The following is a 19,229-nucleotide window of genomic DNA, read 5'->3' on the forward strand; positions in this document are numbered from 1 at the left end:
CCATCTGACAAACCAACAGGTGTGTAAATAGGTCTGTTAAAGTTTAACAGTTCAAAGATGACATTCTAAGACGAAATGTCACTTTTAAGTGATCTAGTTGAACTTAAATACCCTATTCTTAATTGACTTTAGGTATTGTGTATGTTTAAATTCCATGTGATAATTCTTTGACTTTTTAGTAAAAAAAAATGGCTCTTATTTTCTTCATATCATGGTAGATCTTCTCTTAATTTTAAAGCAACAAATTATGGTTTTGTGACAGCACATAACTTGTTCCTTGGTTCTTCTCAATAATATAGGTGGAAATAATCTATAGGTCAACATATGGAGCACATCTGACCGTATGTTTCACAGGTTAAGGCAGTACTGCTCAGGTTCAGTGAACTAGGGATCCTGTCCAGTATGTTTTGTAAGCCCCATGACTCAGAAATAACCATTATCTGTGGTGCTAAAGTGGCTCACGTTAACATTGAAGGATTTGAACCCTCTTCCTGAGTTTGTGTGTGACTGATGGTTTAAAGAGACTTAGAAAGCCTGCTGTAATGTTGCCCCTGTGCGATGGATTTAGGAGGTCCACAGGATAAGATTGGATGTAGCCTTGTACTGCAACTGCAAGTGATAATAGTAATAGGTAAGCCTTTATCATTTTTATTCATTCAATTGATCTATCAAACAATCAAATCTTGTGTTAGTGCTGAAAAATGCTTTTTTCTGCTCTGTTCTGCACCAACCTTAAAGACGGGGAGCTGCTTAACTTGTTGAAGTGCATACAGTACATCTTAAACCTTTACTTCCTATACCACAGCTTTGAAAATCACCCAATTTAATAGAAGTATCAGTAAGTCTTTCAGGACTTCTTCACCAAGACAATGCTTTTGGTTCTCCAGAAGCACTGAGTTGGGAAGAATTTCCTTCTGGAATATGGAAGTGGTTTGAACTTACAGTGTGGACTGTAACCAAGGAGGATGCCGGTTGTAAAAGCTGACTGCACGTGATGCAAATGAGAATACATGATTCAGGTTTCATCCTGAGTGTTTATTGATCTTTCATCTAGTACCTGCAGTTCAGAATGGGTGCTGGACCACCCATCCTTTATTTGCATAGGTCTCAGCTGGTCACAGACTGGTATCCTCGGGGGATAGAAAAGTATTCAAAACATCACAAACCATGCAGAAAAGAAAGGCACATACACCATAGAATATCAGATACATCATGTTCAGGTACAGGATACAACGGGGATTTAATTTTTCTATTTTTCTTCTTGGTGTGTAGAGAAGAGAGAGAGTCTTATACCAATTAAAGTCTTATACCTTAGAAAATAAGATTTCACATTAGAGGTGCAATAGTCTTAAACCAGATGACACACTGCCAGTAAGACCCTAAACTTTGACCCCCAGGATTATAAGTGCACAACCACATCAATGACAAAATGGGAGACAAAAGCAAGTTTTTAGTGATGCCCCCTTCCTCCCTGTTTTTCACACTGTGTAATCTTTGCATCCCTTGCGCACTAATTTGTCACCCTAGGGCAGCTTGTCCACTCTCGAGTCCATCTGCTTCCTAACTGTTCTGTCCAATACAGGAGGAGTTGGGCCCTACCTGGCAAGCAATGGGTGCAAGCCGGGATTCACCCTAGACAAGACCTGTCCGTTGCAGGGCACTCGCACCAGGGCCAATTTTCCCAGAAGCCATTTAACCTGCTAGTATGTTTTTGGACCCCGGCCCCAGCTAGCTCTGCTGGTAGAGCATGAGTCTCATACTCTCAGGGTAGTGGGTTCGTGTCCCACGTCGGGCGCCAGGTCCTCCATGTTGGAGGTTGGGCACAAGGCTAACAACCCTGTCCTGTAAAAACCAAATGTTATGGTAACAGCAACAGGAAGTTGCTGCCCCCATGAGCCGGGCAAACATCCATCCATGTTTTGGGACGGTCAGAGGAAACCCATGTGAACACGGGGAGAACATACAAACTCCACACAGACAGCATCCCGGCAATTGAACCCTGGGCTCCAGCACTGCAAGGTGGAAATCCTCCTTTTCTCAGTCATCAAACATACAGTAAATGGAAAAATGAGAGCAGAAGACAGCCTTGGTAATAATCATCCTCTTTGCCCTTGGCTAGTTGAAATAGAAGACAGGCGAACCAAAGAGGCACTATGGTTTAGCAATGAGGGAAAGGGACTAGAGAGCAGAAGCTGGCCTGATGTGGTGTTAAGTACATTACCTTTCATAAGGTTTTCTGTAAAGGATATGCGTTTACTGTACCTGTAAATGCCCAATTTACTGCACCTTCTTGGAAGGATTACACCTAGTGACATAATATCTAAAAAAAGCTAATACAAAGAATCAGCCATCATATAAAGAAAAACGCTGGATGTGATCTGATCTAGTAACAGGTAGATATTACTAGTTTTTCATTTAAAAAAAAGATTCTAAATGAGGTAACAACCCTAGGAGCTTTACCTACCACTAGACTGCGGCAGATTGTATGTTAAATTTAGAGGTTTTTGCAGTTTGAAATATTAGCAAACAGATGGGAAGAAGTGGTTTCTAGAGCTTTTAAACTGTTTTATACTAGCCAGGGGTGTAATATTCTGGCTGTAGGAAGACACAATCTCAAAATTCATGAAATATGAATCTCAAAATGATGAATTGTTCATTAGAACTCTAATCATAGATTTCATTTGGTCACTTTAAAAGCAAGCAAGATGTGGAATCTCAGTATAAAAGCATTAAGTAGACTTAGCAATTATAGACTGAAATTAATCACACTCAAACATTGTTAATATGTTTTCACCCTCATTCCCACTGAATTGCACAGAACTAAAAAAAACTGCAAAAACATTTTTTGAAAACATACAATTTATACCATGTGATTTTATATAACTACATACACTCACGGCCACTAGAGGGCAGTGTGTAAGAAATTTCTATTGGTTTTATTGCAGCTGAATAACTATGTAATGTTATAAACTTGTTTTTCTAACTCTGCTACTGTTGTGAAGCTGTAGGCTTAATGCCATAGGCTGAGCTGGATTAATTTGGTTTCTTTCTGACAAAGCAGTCAAGTGGTGAGTTAATGTAAAAGTACTGAAAAATGTTAACAGCCCTGTCTTAAAACCTCCTAACAAAAACAACACACTCACAGAAGAAAAAACAAAGTACAGTGAACATCACGGATATAATTTTCTAGCATCTCAAGAACTTTTCAGTTTTTCTTCGACATCACAGTCCTCTCACACACAGATTTTACTGTTCAGAAAAAATAACAGCAAACAGCACACTGCTAAAACTTGACTCAAAAAGAATGTGAAACATTATGCAAACTTACATCCATGTTTTATATAATTTACAGACAAGTATATCTTTATATACTTCAGCACCATAGTTATTTTTTAAAATATATGTATATCTTTAGGTGGAGGACATTATTACATTTGAATCTATTTCTAAAGAAAAAGGCAATGAAACAGTCACATTCTGACTCATGAGACTTCACATGCTTCAGTGATGGAAACACTTCAAGGAATCATATATGTGAACGCAATAGAGCTCTCTTTTTCACAAATACTGATCGCTAAAGTGAAATCAGATTTTTTGTCTTTACACTGCATTTAGCGTTTTACCTGATTGAAGTGCATTTCTTCTTCTCTGTGCTTGAAGAAGAAAGTTTTAACATACACATATGTATGTTGACGTTAACACAAGCCAGGATGAGAAAGGAGAGTGGTCTTTGTACTCTGTACTCTGTAGTGTTACTCACACTGTCATGTCGTGTGCTGTCATGACATCAGCTGTATTAGGCAATGCTGTAAATTGTAACTGGTGGAACTCATGAACTAGAAAAGAAAGGCTTTCATACTGTACATAATGCAGCGTCTGACAGCTGTTCCTGAAACTGAGTGTCTGGACATTTCAAACAGGAGAGGCTTCATGCAACAATCTTAATAAAGATAAAGGTAGTCTGTCTTATCATCTGTCCATTACTTTGCTCATCTTGAAACCGTTGTACAATAAATGGCAGAAGAAATATATCATCTAAAATCTGACCTCCTGTGATCTTTAAGGATCCTTGGTTGGACTAATTTTTGTCCAATAAATGTCTTCAGTTGCTCATTGAATGCAACACCTACTAAGACCTGCACATGATAAGATGGTGGCAGCTAACAAGCTTGTATGCAGCAAAACCTAAAAGTCTTTCAAGCTTAAAATGATTCATAGGCAGGGTTTCAGTTGAATATTTACTTTTTCCGCAGCATGAGACAAGTCTCATTCCATATACAGTATATTTACCTTGTTTTGGTAGTACTTCAGAGTAGTGGTTGTAAATGACTTTTTAAAAAGTTTTAAAACTGGAATTTGTTAATAAAACATTAGTAGAGAGCTGTACTTATGATAACAACCTGCCCCTGCTGTAGATTTGTTGCATGTTAGTAACAATAACTCCTTACAGATTCTACATTTATTTTTGGCATCCCTTAAACTAAAGTGTGATGTTTTAATTTTTGTATTGCATAATGATACCATTGCTTCACTTCATAGATGGATTTCCTTGCTTTTCCTTAGTAAGCAATCCTTAGTTCATCCACTAAGCTGAATGAAGTCCAGTGAAGTGTTTCATGCTATAATTGTTTGCTTGTATAAATAGTTTCCTTTGGCTACAAATTGGGAAATTTGTAGACACAAAGAACTGTGGCTATACAGGGAACACGTTAACCAAGCCAATCATATACTGTACCTTTATATCATATATAAAGAAATGGCTGGTTTGGATTCTCAGATTAATTAACTACTCTAAAGTTAATGAGCGATGTAGGCCAAATCTTTTTGGGGTTTTAAAGTTAAAGAAACTGCTATTTACAGTAAACGGTTTGCTGTGTCTTTTTTCCTTTCTGCTCCATTTCCCTTCCTCTTCCTCTCTCTTCACTGACATCCTGTTAATCTGTTACTCTTTCTCTTACCACATCACCTACATGCTAAAACCTCGAAGTATTAAAAAATCTCCACACCACTCATTTAACTTCCACCTGACCTGTTTCTCTACCCTTTAGTTGCTGCGGGACAGAAAGCCAATCCTGCAATTGAAACCTGAGTTGCTGCTGTTTTCCACCTCATGGGAATTGGCAGATATTTTTTAATATGTTAACACTTGGCATCACAGTTCCTGTCGTTCAGCCTTTCTAGCGGGGAAACCACCTGCTTTAACAGTGTCAGACATTCCGCTGATGCCTCATGACAACTCTTATATCAGACTGGACTTTTAATATGAAAACACACTCCAGTCAGATTGAAGAGGGAGACATCCAGCTGCACTGTACTGTATGAAAGCCCTTTATAGAAAAGAGGTAGACCTTTGAAATAGACTTAACCTTTCCCCAAAAGTCTCTCTTGGTGTTCAGTCCAGGTTTCGACCCCTATGTACTCTTGGGTAAGAATGTAAAATGGTAACTAGAATGAGCATTACTCAGCTCCTGGGTTGTTAGCTGGGACAGTACAAGATAAAGGGACGTGGTTCTCATCTGTGGTCTCTACAGTGAGTGGCAGCCACAGGGAAGAGTGGAGGTTTATATTTCTGGCCCTGGAGGTTAGCCTCAGCCTCCAGCAACAACTCTTACAAGAAACAGCAGGACCACGGGAAACCTTAATTAATGTTTTTTATAGTGCAGTAATTCCTCATTATATGAGCAACCCCTATATGAGTGTTTGTTCATACTGTTTTTTTTTTAATTAACGAACAGATCTTCACTCTTAGGAGCTGGGCTCTCGTACAACACTGCTGAGTGTTTTTTTTAAAGTTGAGGATTTCTTTATAATAAAGGCTTGTGTGTGTTAAGTGCATATAGTACAGGATAGTACCTAATGTTTATGCATGTGCTAACGACTAATGTTAACGATGTAACTACTGTACTGCACTTGTAAATGAGCAGGAGTGTTATTGTTTTTCTACCTAGTGTTTATCGAGCGATAACTTTATGCACGTTACTTGAATTAATTAGAAATGTTATCATTTTCATACTTAGGTGCCATTCAGTGCTGTATTAAGGTAAAGTCTGCGTGTTTCATGGAACATTTGTGCGCTCTGGAACCAATTGGAGATTATAACGCAGGAAGTCATTTAATTTCCCTTATACAACCTTTTAACTTAGGAGGACCAAACAAAGCACATATATTGAGGGATTACTATAAATGGTTGTAACAGCACCTTATTAAAACCGATTTTAGTCCAGATTTTAAAGTCCACAGTTTCCAGGGGCCACATCTAAACGAGACTGTCCTGCGCCAGGTTGCCCACCACTAATCCAGGGAGAGAGAGAAAGTGAGAGCTGGTGGGCACGAAAGGTTAAGTTTCTCATATTAGCAATGCAAATGTAGACATCTTTGCAGAGCTAGTAGTGGTACGTGGTTTTATTTCGAAGGTTAAAATGACCTGTGCTGACTACACTGTAGGGCGGGGGGGGATGGTGGTGATGGCGCTGGCCTCAGTAGTTGAAGCGGCGCTGGCAGGGCTGGTGCAGGAAGCCCCCGCGGGCTGGCCCGCTGTGCCGCGGGAGGTCGCGGAGGCGGTTCTGGCGCTGCAGGCGATGGCGGCCCAGCTGGCGCCGCTCCGAACGGGCCTTGGCCCTCTGCACCCGGCTCACCTGGGCCACCTTGGCCAAGGCCGCTGCCTGGGAGGCGGAGCCGCGAGGCGGGCGGCTGGAGAGAGCCCGCCCTGCTGAGACGGCGGGGTCCACCCTGGGGAGGGAAGGGGGGTTACACAGCCAGGGATTACCAAGTCATTCAAATCTGCTGGCAAAGTGAGGCTTCAAAATTGTCCTGCTTACACCAGTAGATGGTGGGTTTAGGACTAATAAAGTAACAGGAAAGTAAATAGTACAATATAGTAAAGCTGCACAGTTTTATTATTATCTTCATACAACCACAATAAATTTAAATTAAACTTTAAAATACTGCCCAAAACAGCTTTAAAATTGTGTTTTTTTTTGCCATCTACTAAATACATAAATAACTACAAACAAAAGGGAGGCACTCATAACAGCTGATGTTATCTCACCCAAATGGTTCTTGAAACAAACCAAGGTATCAGCTTCAACAACATGGCTGGTCTCATTAGAATATCGCCAGAACAGGAGTAACTGGTGCTCTGCCAGGGTTTACTGTATTGAACTACAGAGAATACATGTGAAAGAGTGCTCAGGATTAAGAGGATTGAGCTGACATGTTGTAGTACTATCAATGGTCTGGACCACCACGCTCTTGGCAGAAGTTTGCAGCAATTTGAAGGGCACAGGGTTTCAAAACTAGCGGAATATTTCTGCATGTTAAAGCCTTCAAAGCGTGACTGAGCTCAACCCTTTTGAAATGACAGAATGCCTTTGAGAGACTGTAGACAGGTATTTGAGCCACTCACCTCTGACTGGTTTCCTGTAGCACGAGGCTCCCCGTCTCCTCGGCTACAGACTGGTTGCCGGTGGAGACGTAGACAGACATGCTAGGGTGCTCAATGAGAAGGTCCTCCATGGGGCTGGCCTCAGGAGTGCTGCCTTCTGCAGTGAAACAGGGGGGAGGGGTGACAAACCAGCTCTCATCCATACAGCAGCGCTCAAAGCCGCTGCTACAGTCACTCTGGCACCCAGGGGACAGAGGGGTGGAGCCTCGGGGGCAAGGAAAAGGGCTGGTAAATAGTACTGCGTCCACTGACCAACGGGGGGTGGCAGGGGATGGATGTTCAAGAGCTTTGGCCCTGCCTAGGCCTGTCCTGCAGTAACCATGGGGGGAAGGTGAGGGGGTACCAGTCCTTGAAACCCCTCTCATCTCCACCCCCACCCAGTGGCTCTCAAGACTGGAATGTTCCAGCGGTGGTGTCTTAGCCCCACCCTGTCCCAACTCCTCCCAATCACCTTCCTTTAAGCGTGCAGCTACGGCAGCGACCAGCAAGGCAGCAGCATCCACACACATGTGGGTGCCGTTCCAGCGTTTAGTAGCATAACCGCAGGAGAGCCAATGCAGGTAGGGAGTGCATGCATTATGAGGGGCGCACACATTCAGTAGAGGAGTGTGAAGGTGGTTCAAAAAGTGGGAGAGAAAAAACAAAAATAGGAGTTATTAGTTGCTGTCGCTCCTGACCCTATGTTGGAGGAAGGCCAATTTAAAACCTTGCCTTGCTCAATAAAACCAGCGGGGCCGTTGGTTTAAATTCTGACAGGCTTTGTGGCTGTTGGTGACTTTGATGTCCAGGTTACATGCAAAGTAATTTTAGATCTTGTGATAAAGCCAAAAAATGAGTTAAGCATTAGAAACAAGGACAAAAGCATGGCCTCAGTTTGATTCTTGACACTGGGAATCACACTTCCAAACTTCTGATGTCTTCAACAAAGTGATATCCTTTACATTGCATTCTATCCCTCCAGTTCTAAATAACTTGGAGGTTGTATGCGGATTTTCATATTTTGCATTGCTTTTGAAGGGGCCTATACAGTGGAAGTAAAAATAAAATATAGGAAGCAAAAGGGCTTCCCCCACCCTCACAACAGATCACTTTCTCTCTTCCCCCACTCAGAACTCCTGGCCTAAATTTTTAAATTACTTAAATTACTAGGTTTGACTGATTTAGCCTTGATTATAATTTAAATGTTAGACAACCTATGAACCTTTGACCAGGACAGACCCCTTCCTCTGGAATGGCTGTAAGAGCCTGGCAATGAGACTCACCAGGCAGGCTGACCAGGAGCCAGTCATCCTCGTCGGCCTCCGAGATGCAGGGTTTGGGTCCACTGCACTCCTTGTACACCTCCTCCACCTCTCCGAAGAACAGGCTGGTGAGTCGCTGGAACATGGCTCGGCTGGAACCGGGACTGCGGGAAGGAGAGGAGGAGGTCCTCCGCGTAGCTGCCTTTTGAAATGGGAGAACTGGAAGCTCTGTGCTCTGTGCTGGCTGTTCTTGATCCAGAAGGCAGAAATCTCAGTCCAGGCAAGGAAGCGTGTAGTGCAAATGTGAGGTCTCACGTGGTGTTAGGGCAAAGGCCTGTTTTCACAGAGTTGGAGAGAGAGGGACAGAGAGGATAAATCATGGATACCTTCTATTTATGAATTCAACACATTTGCCAGCTTCCAGTTCTTATCTATTTTAATGCACCACAGGCTACACACTATATGTTACGGTTCAGGTTCATGAATCACTAAACCTTTGTGTTGCACATTTTCAATGCGTTTGCCATGTAAAAGGCTTTGGAGCAATTTGGTGCGCCTATAGGTGAAACTGAGTAGTTTTACACAGCTGTGCACTGTACCATGTTGTCCCATCCATGCAGGCCAAGAATGGACCCAAGTGGGAGAGAAACTGACCAATGAAGAGTCAACTGGTCATTCTCTCATTGTCCTCACCATAGTCCTATCTGTAGGTAAACCGAATATCATTAAATCATGATACATAGATTTCATGATGAAGTTGTTGTAAGACGCTATCTAGTTTTCTAAGCACCCTGTATATAAATGTGTGAGTTTGAAAAACAAATTCTGCTTGTAACTCAGATTCTTTAAGTTGGATTTATTTTGTTAGTGGGACCAATGAGGAATTGTTCTCTAAAGAAGGGAAACTCAAAAACAATATTATAATGCACGTGTGTGAATACGAATTATTAAGCACTTCATATGTGCTGTTGCCCAAAGTGTCCCTCTGAAAGTTTGGTATATACTGTGCATGCTGATCCTGAAAAGGCTGTGAAAGTCAGGCCAACTGAACTGTAAAAAATTAAGCCTGTATAGTCTAGCAGCTAGTTTCTTTCAAATGGAATCTTGTGACTGTTACAAAAAGTGTCCTTTTATGGCACATTCTCACAGCTAATTAGATTTTGATAGTCATTAGTCCTACTCAGCAGCTATGGATATGAAGGAATTCTTTTACAAAATCAAATGGAATAACTTTTGAACCGCACATAATGTATTCTGTCATGTCTCATATCTTATCTTTGAGTCTGTTACAAATTGTGTTCAGTAGCTGCTGAGAAAGTTCTGAACCTTGTTTCCGATTTTTTTGCTGTCAATGAACTGAAACAAAACTCATACTAGGAGTCAAGTTTTATCTCTTGCCATCCTCCGTTCCACCTTGTGACTCCACGGTTCTCGAATTCAGAAAAGGGTGGTGGCATGAGGAGCCATTTAAGAAATTCAAAGTAAGATTCCAGGATCCTCATTGCCAAGCTTGTGAATTCACGCTTTTTTACGCCTACATTGAACAGCTTTGACAGCATAAGACACAAGACATGCATTAATAATGAGTTTAATGTTCTTTGAACCTGGTGACTGCCGATTTTTTTTCCCCATCTAATAAATATGACACACATATGCTCAGATTTTGGAGGATTAAATTCAAGAAACTAAGTTTATTATTTCTTGTAATGGTTATTTTATAGGAAACACCAAATACTTTTAAACAATAAATGTGCTAAATGCTATTTTTTAGGAAAAAAAAATCTGATGGGTGATCACAAGAAGATTTCATTTCCATAGAAAGAGACAGTCCCAGCTACATCAACAAGCACAATCATGCTAGATTTCCTTCTCCTCTTTCTTTCTCTCATGGTGCTCTAATCACAATCCTGTTTTTCCAAATGTTTCATTGACGATGCTGAAGGATAATCACTGAGTTAGAGATGCGATAGAGATAGGTCTTCAGTGGTCATCAAGATGACAGTCTCAAAGATAGCTTAACTGATCAACTCCTAAGTAGAAAAAGGGATAACTGTGATGGTAAACTGTTAACAGTTGCTGGAGACCCCTTGTCTGGGATGCCATGAATCAGACGTAATCATCGTTGCTATAGGACAGGACTCTTGGTTTATTTTACAGTTTTTTTACACTAGGAGACAACTTTCTTGATTATAATAAAAGACACTCCCATCTCAGGAAACAGAAAATAGACAGCTTCTTAGTGTCTACATTAAACTGGCTTCATCTGATGGTACACATATTAAATCACTTAAAATAATGCGCTTGTGCAGAGATGGAAGTGGGAAGTAACAGTTTTCCTTCCTGGTAGGTTACACACACCAGTAACCCCAAACAGAGTACTGGTATCACAGGAGTGCTAGCAAGCACAGTAAAACAAAACACTGAGTACTGAGTCCAGCAGGAAAGGTTCTCTGAGTGCTCCCATAAATAGCAGCAAGGTAGACTTAAGAGACAGTAGGAGATAATGGGGGAATCCAATCTTTGAATCAGCAAAAAAAATCAACTTTTATCAATCAATAATCAATCAATGTGCTCTAATGGAAACAGATCCAAGTGACAGTGGCATGTAGACCTGAGCTGAGGACATTTCCATCTGCCATTTGCTTAGGAAGCAAGTGGGAATTGCATTTTCCTGCATGCGATGTGCTATATTGTTTAATCTGGTTATTAATTAAATCCAGACGGGCACTGCCATCTGTTTGAAGCAGACAGAGACCAAGCTCTCCTCTCCTGTCATTGTTTCAAGGAATCCATTACAACTAAACAGCTTCGCCTTTGAGGTCTGCGCACATTGTAGTGCCATGATTTCCCATATAAATTGTACCCTTCTTGCACAATAAAAAGCTGTAAAGAACAGGGAAACTGCCAAACAAAAACGTTTGGAATTAAAATGACTTTAGTGTTCTTAAAAAAAAATCTATTAGTAGATTTGTCCTTGGTCAATGGTCTTTGCCATGGCTATTGTTTACTAGTAGAAAAGGTGAAAATGTTCTTTTTCTACACCTCTACACATTTGCCATATAGAGATGTTTGTTCCATTCCTGAAAGCTTAGCGCACCAATTTCATGTTGCGCATTTCAAAACATAATGATTCCTAATGATTTGCATTTATATTACTTTGCATGTCTTTCTTAGATCAGAATGGGTAAATGAGTGATATTGTTTTATCAGCCAAGGTAGCTAAAAGGGGGGATCTCCAAGAAGAAATACCCTGGGAAAATGGCATTTCATTTTCATTCACGTTGATTAATAATAATAGTATGAAATCAATTTTAATCATTATCCCCGAGAAAATATCATAAGATCACTGTGCCCTTATTTACAAAGAGCACAGCATATGATGCCTTTTTCCATCTGCAGCTGGGTCTCAGGTAATTAATAGGAATTTCTTAATCTTGTGACCACATTCAGTCTGCTGTAGCTTCTATCTGCACGCTGTCACCAAGAGAAGGAGGTGGGGGGTATTCCACTGGTTCAGAGGGCTTTTAGAAACCATCTCAGCTTTGTCAGACAGGCGTACTTCACAAATGGGTGTGGAAACAACAACTACTGTTTCTAAATTGCACAGTCATTGGTTCAGACATTGGTTGAACCCTGGTGCCTTCACCTCACCTGACAAGGAGTGAGCCACATTTGCTAATTATTGACGGAATGACACTGGATTTTAGCTATTGAAAATAATTGACAGAAGGCATCATTTGTGATTAATTAACTAGACATTCTCCCATACCCTTGTGATCTACCTGGAACCAGTGTTTTCTGAGATAATCTATCTATGAGAACAGGAGATATGTATTCACTCAAAGAGTTATGAAAGTCTGGAAAAAGCTACCCAATCACGATATCAAAGCTGATTCCCTGGAGAACTTAAAGGAATGGCAGGAGAAGATTTTGGGGTCTACTAGAAGCTACTAAAAGGCTAATTGTGACAATTAGAGAAGGATAGGTTGAGTGGCAGCATTTTTAAAATCAGTAAATTAATTAATCAGTCCTTTGATTGTGCTATATACCATAACTTAAGGGAGCAGGGATCACACAAGTTTATTAAAAAGGTGTAACTGTTTTGGTATTTTGCTAAGGGAGCAACCTACCAATTAGAGATCCATTGCTTGCTTTTAACAGTATTGCATCAGAAGATTTTTTAACAATACAGGAAGGGTGGAGTAGCTATTAACATAAGCTTAATGCTTCCCAGTTCTAATGGAACCAAAGAAAGGTCTTCTGAGTCACGTAGGGTGGGAGCATTCTGAAACGTTAAGTGGGAGAAAAATCCAGAATTTTACTGTACATTCTCCCACATCTTACCTATGAAAGTTCATTCCATATTTACATTATGTCAGTTCATGAGAAGAATACTGGAGGATGATAGATTATAAATTAGGACTATAACAAGTCAGCAGTATAGAAATACTAAATAATTGAAGAACATAACACCAGCTTCATTAAAGATTAAAATACTAGTAAAAAAAAATCAAAATAAAATTTAAATTAGTTGTATTCTGGCCAACTAGAAGGACAAAACACTTTGATCACACAGCACATCTTTCGAGTAAAACTACTACTCTGTAGTAGAGTAGTAGAATTAGTCTGCAGCCAGATGTTGTTGGATCTCGAAATCGAAGCAAAGCTGTACACTGAGATTCACAGTGAACATATTCATGATGCTAAGAGATACTCTGGGACAGCTAGCGGGAGATAAGCATCAGGCTTTAGGCTTATGACATTCAAAGCAGTTATTTCCCTATGCCTAAATCAACATCCTGACGGATGGGCATGACATACTACGTATCCCAGCATGCAAGGCTACTAAAGGCCACTCTTGTTGCCCAAGAAGGCGGAGTTCTGTTTGAAGTGGAAAGAGCCGTACAAGCAAAACAAGCCTGCACGCACGGTAATGAGCTGACGTCACCTCATCTATGCGTTTAGAACCAAGGACAGCCGAGGGGTTGGGGGGAGAAATGAGACAGAAAAAAACCAAACTGTACGTTTCAAACATTTCAGCCATGCAGTCGGTGAATAAAACTGCACACATCCCCCGGAAAATAAGAGGCTCCAATTCGAGCATTTTTCGTTTTTGTGTGCTTCAGTTGTTAACTCCCGTATTTAGCTACAGAATTACAGACGAAAGAACGGCTTGTTCCAAGGGCGCACTAGCGACAGCCGGTAACAGTGTTTACCTCTATAAACAAAAGGCCGTTAAGAAACAACAAAGGCTTTGCTTTCGCTTAAAAGACGGAGGTGTCTGTAAAATAATACATGTATCGCAGAAAAAAAACACGCTGTGCATTATCGTGCATCGGTTGTATATCCCACCGCATTAAAAACTGGTTTTACATAAAGGTCAGGGAAATGGCAGGATGAAGACAACGGCGCCGACTGAGGGGGGAGTATCGATAACCCCAAGTGTACGATCTGGGGAAAATACAGTTCATAGAAAAGGGAAACCTTGGAGCGATCCTGCAGAGCAAACAGCCGATTGAAAAACGGGAGAAAGCGTTAAGATCTCCTTTCTTCCGTTTCTAAAATCTGTCAAAACACCGCCAAACAAATCTGCCTAAGCCGTATGATGTGAAAGAACAGGGTTGACCGATTCTTGATTTTTCGAAATTCTCTGATGAAGTGGTACATGCAAAAACAGGTTCACCTCTTAAAAAAAACTGCATTACGTCTACAGAGGAATTACCAGTCTAATCTTTCTAATATTGAATTAGAAAGACCCTGTGACATGTAAGCCGAAATATCTAGCGATCGTGTAGAAGGTATTGAATTAAAAATAAAAGATTTTTACTACACAGTGATATTGAAGTGATAAAATACACAAATTTAAAAGGTTATGTAACGACTCGGATGATGATTCGCCGTTTATTAATTAAAATAACACTTCGGTTTCACTGCAGTTGTATTTTTGACGTTTCTGCTCTCGACAATGCAAACATGATGTCTTTGGAACAGAATAAATAAGGACACCGTCCAAACCTCTTTATATTTCACAATACACTACCAGGTGTAAAAGAGTAGATACAAACCCACATCTTACCTGCCTTTGTCGTATTATTTCAGTTATAAACGTAACGTTCAAAATACTTTATAAAAACAACAATCGTCAAGTACAGCTTTAGGAAGCTTTGAAATGAGGTAGTTCTTAAAACATTAAAAAAATAAAAAGGCTTTTCTTCTCAGAAGAAGTGGTGCATTCAAACTGCATTGATGCTGTTCTTAACAAATCTGCAGTTTTACCCTTGGTTTTTCCTGCAGATTTTTTTTTCTGTTATTGCTGCGCCCAGCTGATCCTTGGATCAGAATTTAGAACATACCAACAGCTGATTGTGATGTCACAATACCTAAGTCCCGCCCAATCCCGGCCTACTTCGTATTTAACGACCAATCGGAAAGTTACACAAGCTATAAGGCGCGGCCTCGGTGAAGGGCGGAGAAAAAGAACTGTCAACCGTTCACTACACGGAGCGATTTCATGTTACGTCACCAGGCTAGTAAGACGCTGAATACGGAACTATAAACACAAGACTGTGTACACTATACTGATTTTTGAACCCTTTCCTAGCTTTACATATTAATTTCACTAGAATAGTAACAGACGTTATAATAACGTATTATCAGTATTTCAAAATAAAAACACGCAAATATGCATCGCATTACCGTGAGTAAAATCGAGTTATCTGTATATATTTTTATGTTTTGATAGTACGGTCATGAATAACACGATACGACTTTTCTCATCTGCGCTGATTCACTCATGTATAGGCAGCCATGAACTAAAGGAAAGAGGGGGGGTTTAATTTGCATAACCCATTGATTACATTCTGTACGTATTTTTAGCGTTCATTTGTTTCCGTTGTTCCCTAGCAAGTTTATATCTTCTTTTAATCTAGTCTGATGAAATATTTCCACTCACACCCTCTTCACGGAATGCAGTCCAGCACCAGTTTCTTCCTGTCAGCCAGCCGAGTCCGATCAAGACGGACATGTACCGTATCCTTCACCTCGTTATCCATCATCGTATCCATCATCTCCAGCGCTTATTGTGACTTAGTCACTAACGTAATAAAACAGCCGTTTTTTATTATCTCCCCAGTGTACGTGAGATCATTTCTAATAATGATTTAGATTCTGGTATACTTATCAAGCCAATGAAGCTTACTGATGAAACCCTAGTAGCAGGAATAGCAAACATTGTAGAAGCTGCAAAGGAAATTTGAAAAGATTGTGATAATTAAGGTTGCGCAAACACCGGCAGATGACATTTAATGCAGACGTGTAGAATAGTGCATGCAGATAGAATTAGAGAGAAAAACTTGGAAATGCTATGCTTGAAAAAATGACTTAATAAAAAATTCACTATTTGTCAACACTATTAACCTTGTCTTCGTGTTTGGACAATGTGGAAAAGCAATTAGAAGAGCAAGTGAATAAATAGGATAAATAGTTACATCTTTACATTTGAGTTAGAAGGTGATATATTGCAATTGTACAATACTCTAGTAAAGACCTCATTTAGAATACAATTTGTGTACAATTTTGTTCATTATGTTTGAAAAAAAAAAGAAGATATTGCTGTTCTGGAATCAGTCCAGAAAAGATCGACCAGATGCATTCCGATAATGAGGGAATATCCAACACTTCAGAGTTTTGGTCTTAAACAGAGAATAGGATCTAATTCAGGCATTATTCAAAATCCTCAGAAGGAACGACTGACAGAGTAATCCCAACTGCGCAACAATGAAACCCGAAGCAAGCCACACAAGTGGAAACTATGTGGAAGTGCTTTACCACAGAGACCAGGAGGTAGTTTACACAGATGGTGGGAGACTAGAGGCTCTCCAGCCACGTCGTTGGAGATGAAGCCCTGGTTTATTTCAAGAAATGTCCAGACAAGATCATCGGATCAATTGGCTCCCAGGAGCCCACAGGCTAGCTGTGCTGAACATCTTCTGTCATTTGTAACCTTTATTATGTTCCTATATAGGTGTTTAGGTGTTTATATCTGACTATATATATACAGCCAATTAATAGATCCAGCTCTGAGATTCATTGCCTCCCTTAACTATTGTACGCTTTGGTCAGTAAGTGCCATTCTAAGGCTAGTAGAAAGAAATAATGAAAAAGTATGTGCTCCAGGCACAGTCTAAAGGAGAAAGGCTTTGTTGCCTGACCTAGTTTCTTGCAATCTGGCCATTACAGTGAGGTCGAAGCCATATGTAGTTTACATACATAATCAAATATCCAGATTTAGCATAACAGGATGAAGAGCTTTCAATCGCATCCTATTTATAAATAGATCTAATTTAAGATACTTGATTAGAGCATCATTCTACCCTAATCCCTACATAATGTGATTTATTGTAGTTTACAAAACTCCAGAAAATTTTTGATTTTTAAGCATCTGCTCTTTCTCTTCCCAGACAATAAAATACCTTGTTTGGGAAATACATTATGTTTCTATAGTGCCATTGTAAAATGTAATATACATGTCTGTTCTTAATCGAAGACTTGCGATGGCTTGCTGTTTTGTCCAAAATAAAATGGTGGTGACAGGGAAATCAGTACATTGATCAGTGCAACAAGATCAAGATGGAGGATCACAGGAGAGTACTGTGTCTTTAACTTCCCTATGCAAATCCAGTACTTCCATCTTCCTGTTCTGTCTCTCTCCCTATCTCCCTATCAGTCACTAACACTGAGTAGCTTTATTTTAAAGGCTGGTTAAGAAAAGTAGCCAATCAGAAGATGAATGCAGCATTTAACCAGCCAATCACCTCTGGAGTTTTGAACAGCACTCTATCTGAGTACAAGCTGAACCCAGAAAGGAATTCTGGTTGTCATTTGTCTTTTTAAGCCTAATAAAGAAGGAGCCTGCAGCCAATAATCAGATACATACACAAGCACAAATACTTGCTTGCAAATACCAGCTTTCCAGCATGCTGTAGTAGTGTCAAGGTCAAACAATTATCAGTGTTTTTCAGACTCAGATTATAGAAGGTAATTTATTTTTTAGGCAAATCATTCATATTATTTACATTGATTGGTTTTAATGTACAGTGATTTGAACACTACACATCATCATCATTAACACCTTGAACACAGAAAGGTAAGTCTACTCTATCAGAAACCCGAGACCCTTGCGATTTCTTGGAGGAATAATCCCTCATGTGAGCTTCTGCTAGTTAGACTCGGGCCCTGACCTTGAACATAGATTTCTATAACATGGGATTTGGAGTTGAGTAGTAATAGGATACAGGAAGGATAAGAAGTGGAACAATTTACTGAAGTCCATTTTATCTGCAGTAGACCCAACAGATTCAGACAGTTTTGCTATTTTTACAACTTCACATTCACAAGGAAGGAGATATTTGAACATTGTCACTCTTTAATTCCAGATTCAGGAATGTTGACATATGACACCACCAAATAAGCATTTAAGACCTTGAGGGCTTTAATAACTTCCCATGAGCGTGAAATGTTCTGGTAGAGCTAATATTGCATGGGCCAGTTTTACATGCAAATGTTCAGCAAGAAATGAGAGAAGTGTTGAGGAGATAGGATTACTGAAGCATGGATCACAGTTTGAAATCTTTGTACCTGGCAGAGGATATGTTTATTGTTTTCCCATGTCCTGCTATAAACACTAAATATAGTTGTAACATTAACCATCATTGTTTAAGAAACACACAATATTCAGGTAACTTGCATTACCTAATACAATGGCATTGCTAGCAGGAGGCCATAACAATATACAGTATTAAGTTACATAACACAGTATTTTAATCATTTTATAAAAGAACAAGTCAGAGGAAAACATATTGATTCCAGTAACTGACACCTATAAATAACACTGAAAATAAAATGTTATTTTACTGTAGTACAGACAGGACATGAAGAGTTAAATTCTTAAAAACTAAAAAAATGCTATTAAGATGATTTGTGCACCGTTCTTTAAATGTGTATTTAATAAATTCAGTGTCTGCATTATTTTCCCTTTAAATGTATTGCAAAAGGACACAGGAATTACTATAAATTCTAATGAGACTATCTGTGTATTTCCATTCCCAGGGGTTGTTTTCTGTTTGTCTAACGCAAGGTTATAAAGATGGCCTTTCAACTTGAATAAAAGAAGACCGCACTGGGGTGAGCTGTTTTAATTATGAGGTGCTAAGTGAGATGGGATGCTAAGTGTACAAAAAGATCATACCCATCTTCCCTTCGCAAGCTCTTTGATCTCCTGCAGAATTAAATTTCATTTATTTCCTAGACAAATTCAGCATGTTACTGCTTTTTGTCTCTGAGATTGATGGTGAATAGCTTTAAGTTTCTGTTTTAATGATGTGCTCTGTCAGTCTCTACATCTAAACTTGTCTTTGTGCAGAACAAGAAACCAAAACATGTAGACACATGTGAACAAGCAGCACACAATTCGCGGATCAAAAGGCACCTAAGGATATGCATTCTATAACTGCTGTGCATTTTAGAAATTCTTTTTGTCTTTGAGT

General features: G+C 39.8%; 1 protein-coding gene and 1 long non-coding RNA gene across 7 annotated transcripts; one reads left to right on the top strand and one right to left on the bottom strand.

The window, feature by feature from the left end:
• Nucleotides 1-1,014: 1,014 nt before the first annotated feature.
• tp53inp2 (tumor protein p53 inducible nuclear protein 2) lies at nt 1,015-15,804 on the bottom strand. Of its 6 annotated transcripts, none has more exons than XM_015364799.2 (5): nt 15,638-15,804; nt 8,707-9,019; nt 7,896-7,913; nt 7,406-7,541; nt 1,015-6,729 (listed from the first exon to the last, which is right to left on the bottom strand). In XM_015364799.2, exons 2-5 carry the CDS (start codon nt 8,828-8,830, stop codon nt 6,477-6,479), a joined length of 531 nt encoding a protein of 176 aa, XP_015220285.1. In that variant the 5' UTR covers nt 8,831-9,019; nt 15,638-15,804; the 3' UTR covers nt 1,015-6,476. The 6 variants fall into 6 exon arrangements, with proteins under 6 accessions (XP_015220285.1, XP_015220287.1, XP_015220284.1 ...); XM_015364801.2 differs by lacking the exon at nt 15,638-15,804 and adding an exon at nt 14,762-15,041 and having other exon boundaries at nt 7,406-7,538; XM_015364798.2 differs by lacking the exon at nt 15,638-15,804 and adding an exon at nt 14,762-15,041.
• LOC107079570 (uncharacterized) lies at nt 15,135-15,808 on the top strand. The gene is made up of 2 exons (XR_001480516.1): nt 15,135-15,215; nt 15,615-15,808. It is a non-coding gene; the product is annotated as an uncharacterized lncRNA (long non-coding RNA).
• Nucleotides 15,809-19,229: the final 3,421 nt, after the last annotated feature.

Source organism: Lepisosteus oculatus, chromosome 16, assembly GCF_040954835.1.
Source record: "Lepisosteus oculatus isolate fLepOcu1 chromosome 16, fLepOcu1.hap2, whole genome shotgun sequence".
NCBI classification, from domain to species: Eukaryota; Metazoa; Chordata; class Actinopteri; order Semionotiformes; family Lepisosteidae; genus Lepisosteus; species Lepisosteus oculatus.

Excerpts from the sequence above, each read along its gene's own strand:
- tp53inp2 (XM_015364797.2), bottom strand. The coding sequence starts at position 7,809 with ATGAGAGGGGTTTCAAGGACTGGTACCCCCTCACCTTCCCCCCATGGT. Across the intron at positions 6,730-7,405 it reads CTACAGGAAACCAGTCAGAG|GGTGGACCCCGCCGTCTCAG; the intron begins GTGAGTGGCTCA and ends TTCCCTCCCCAG.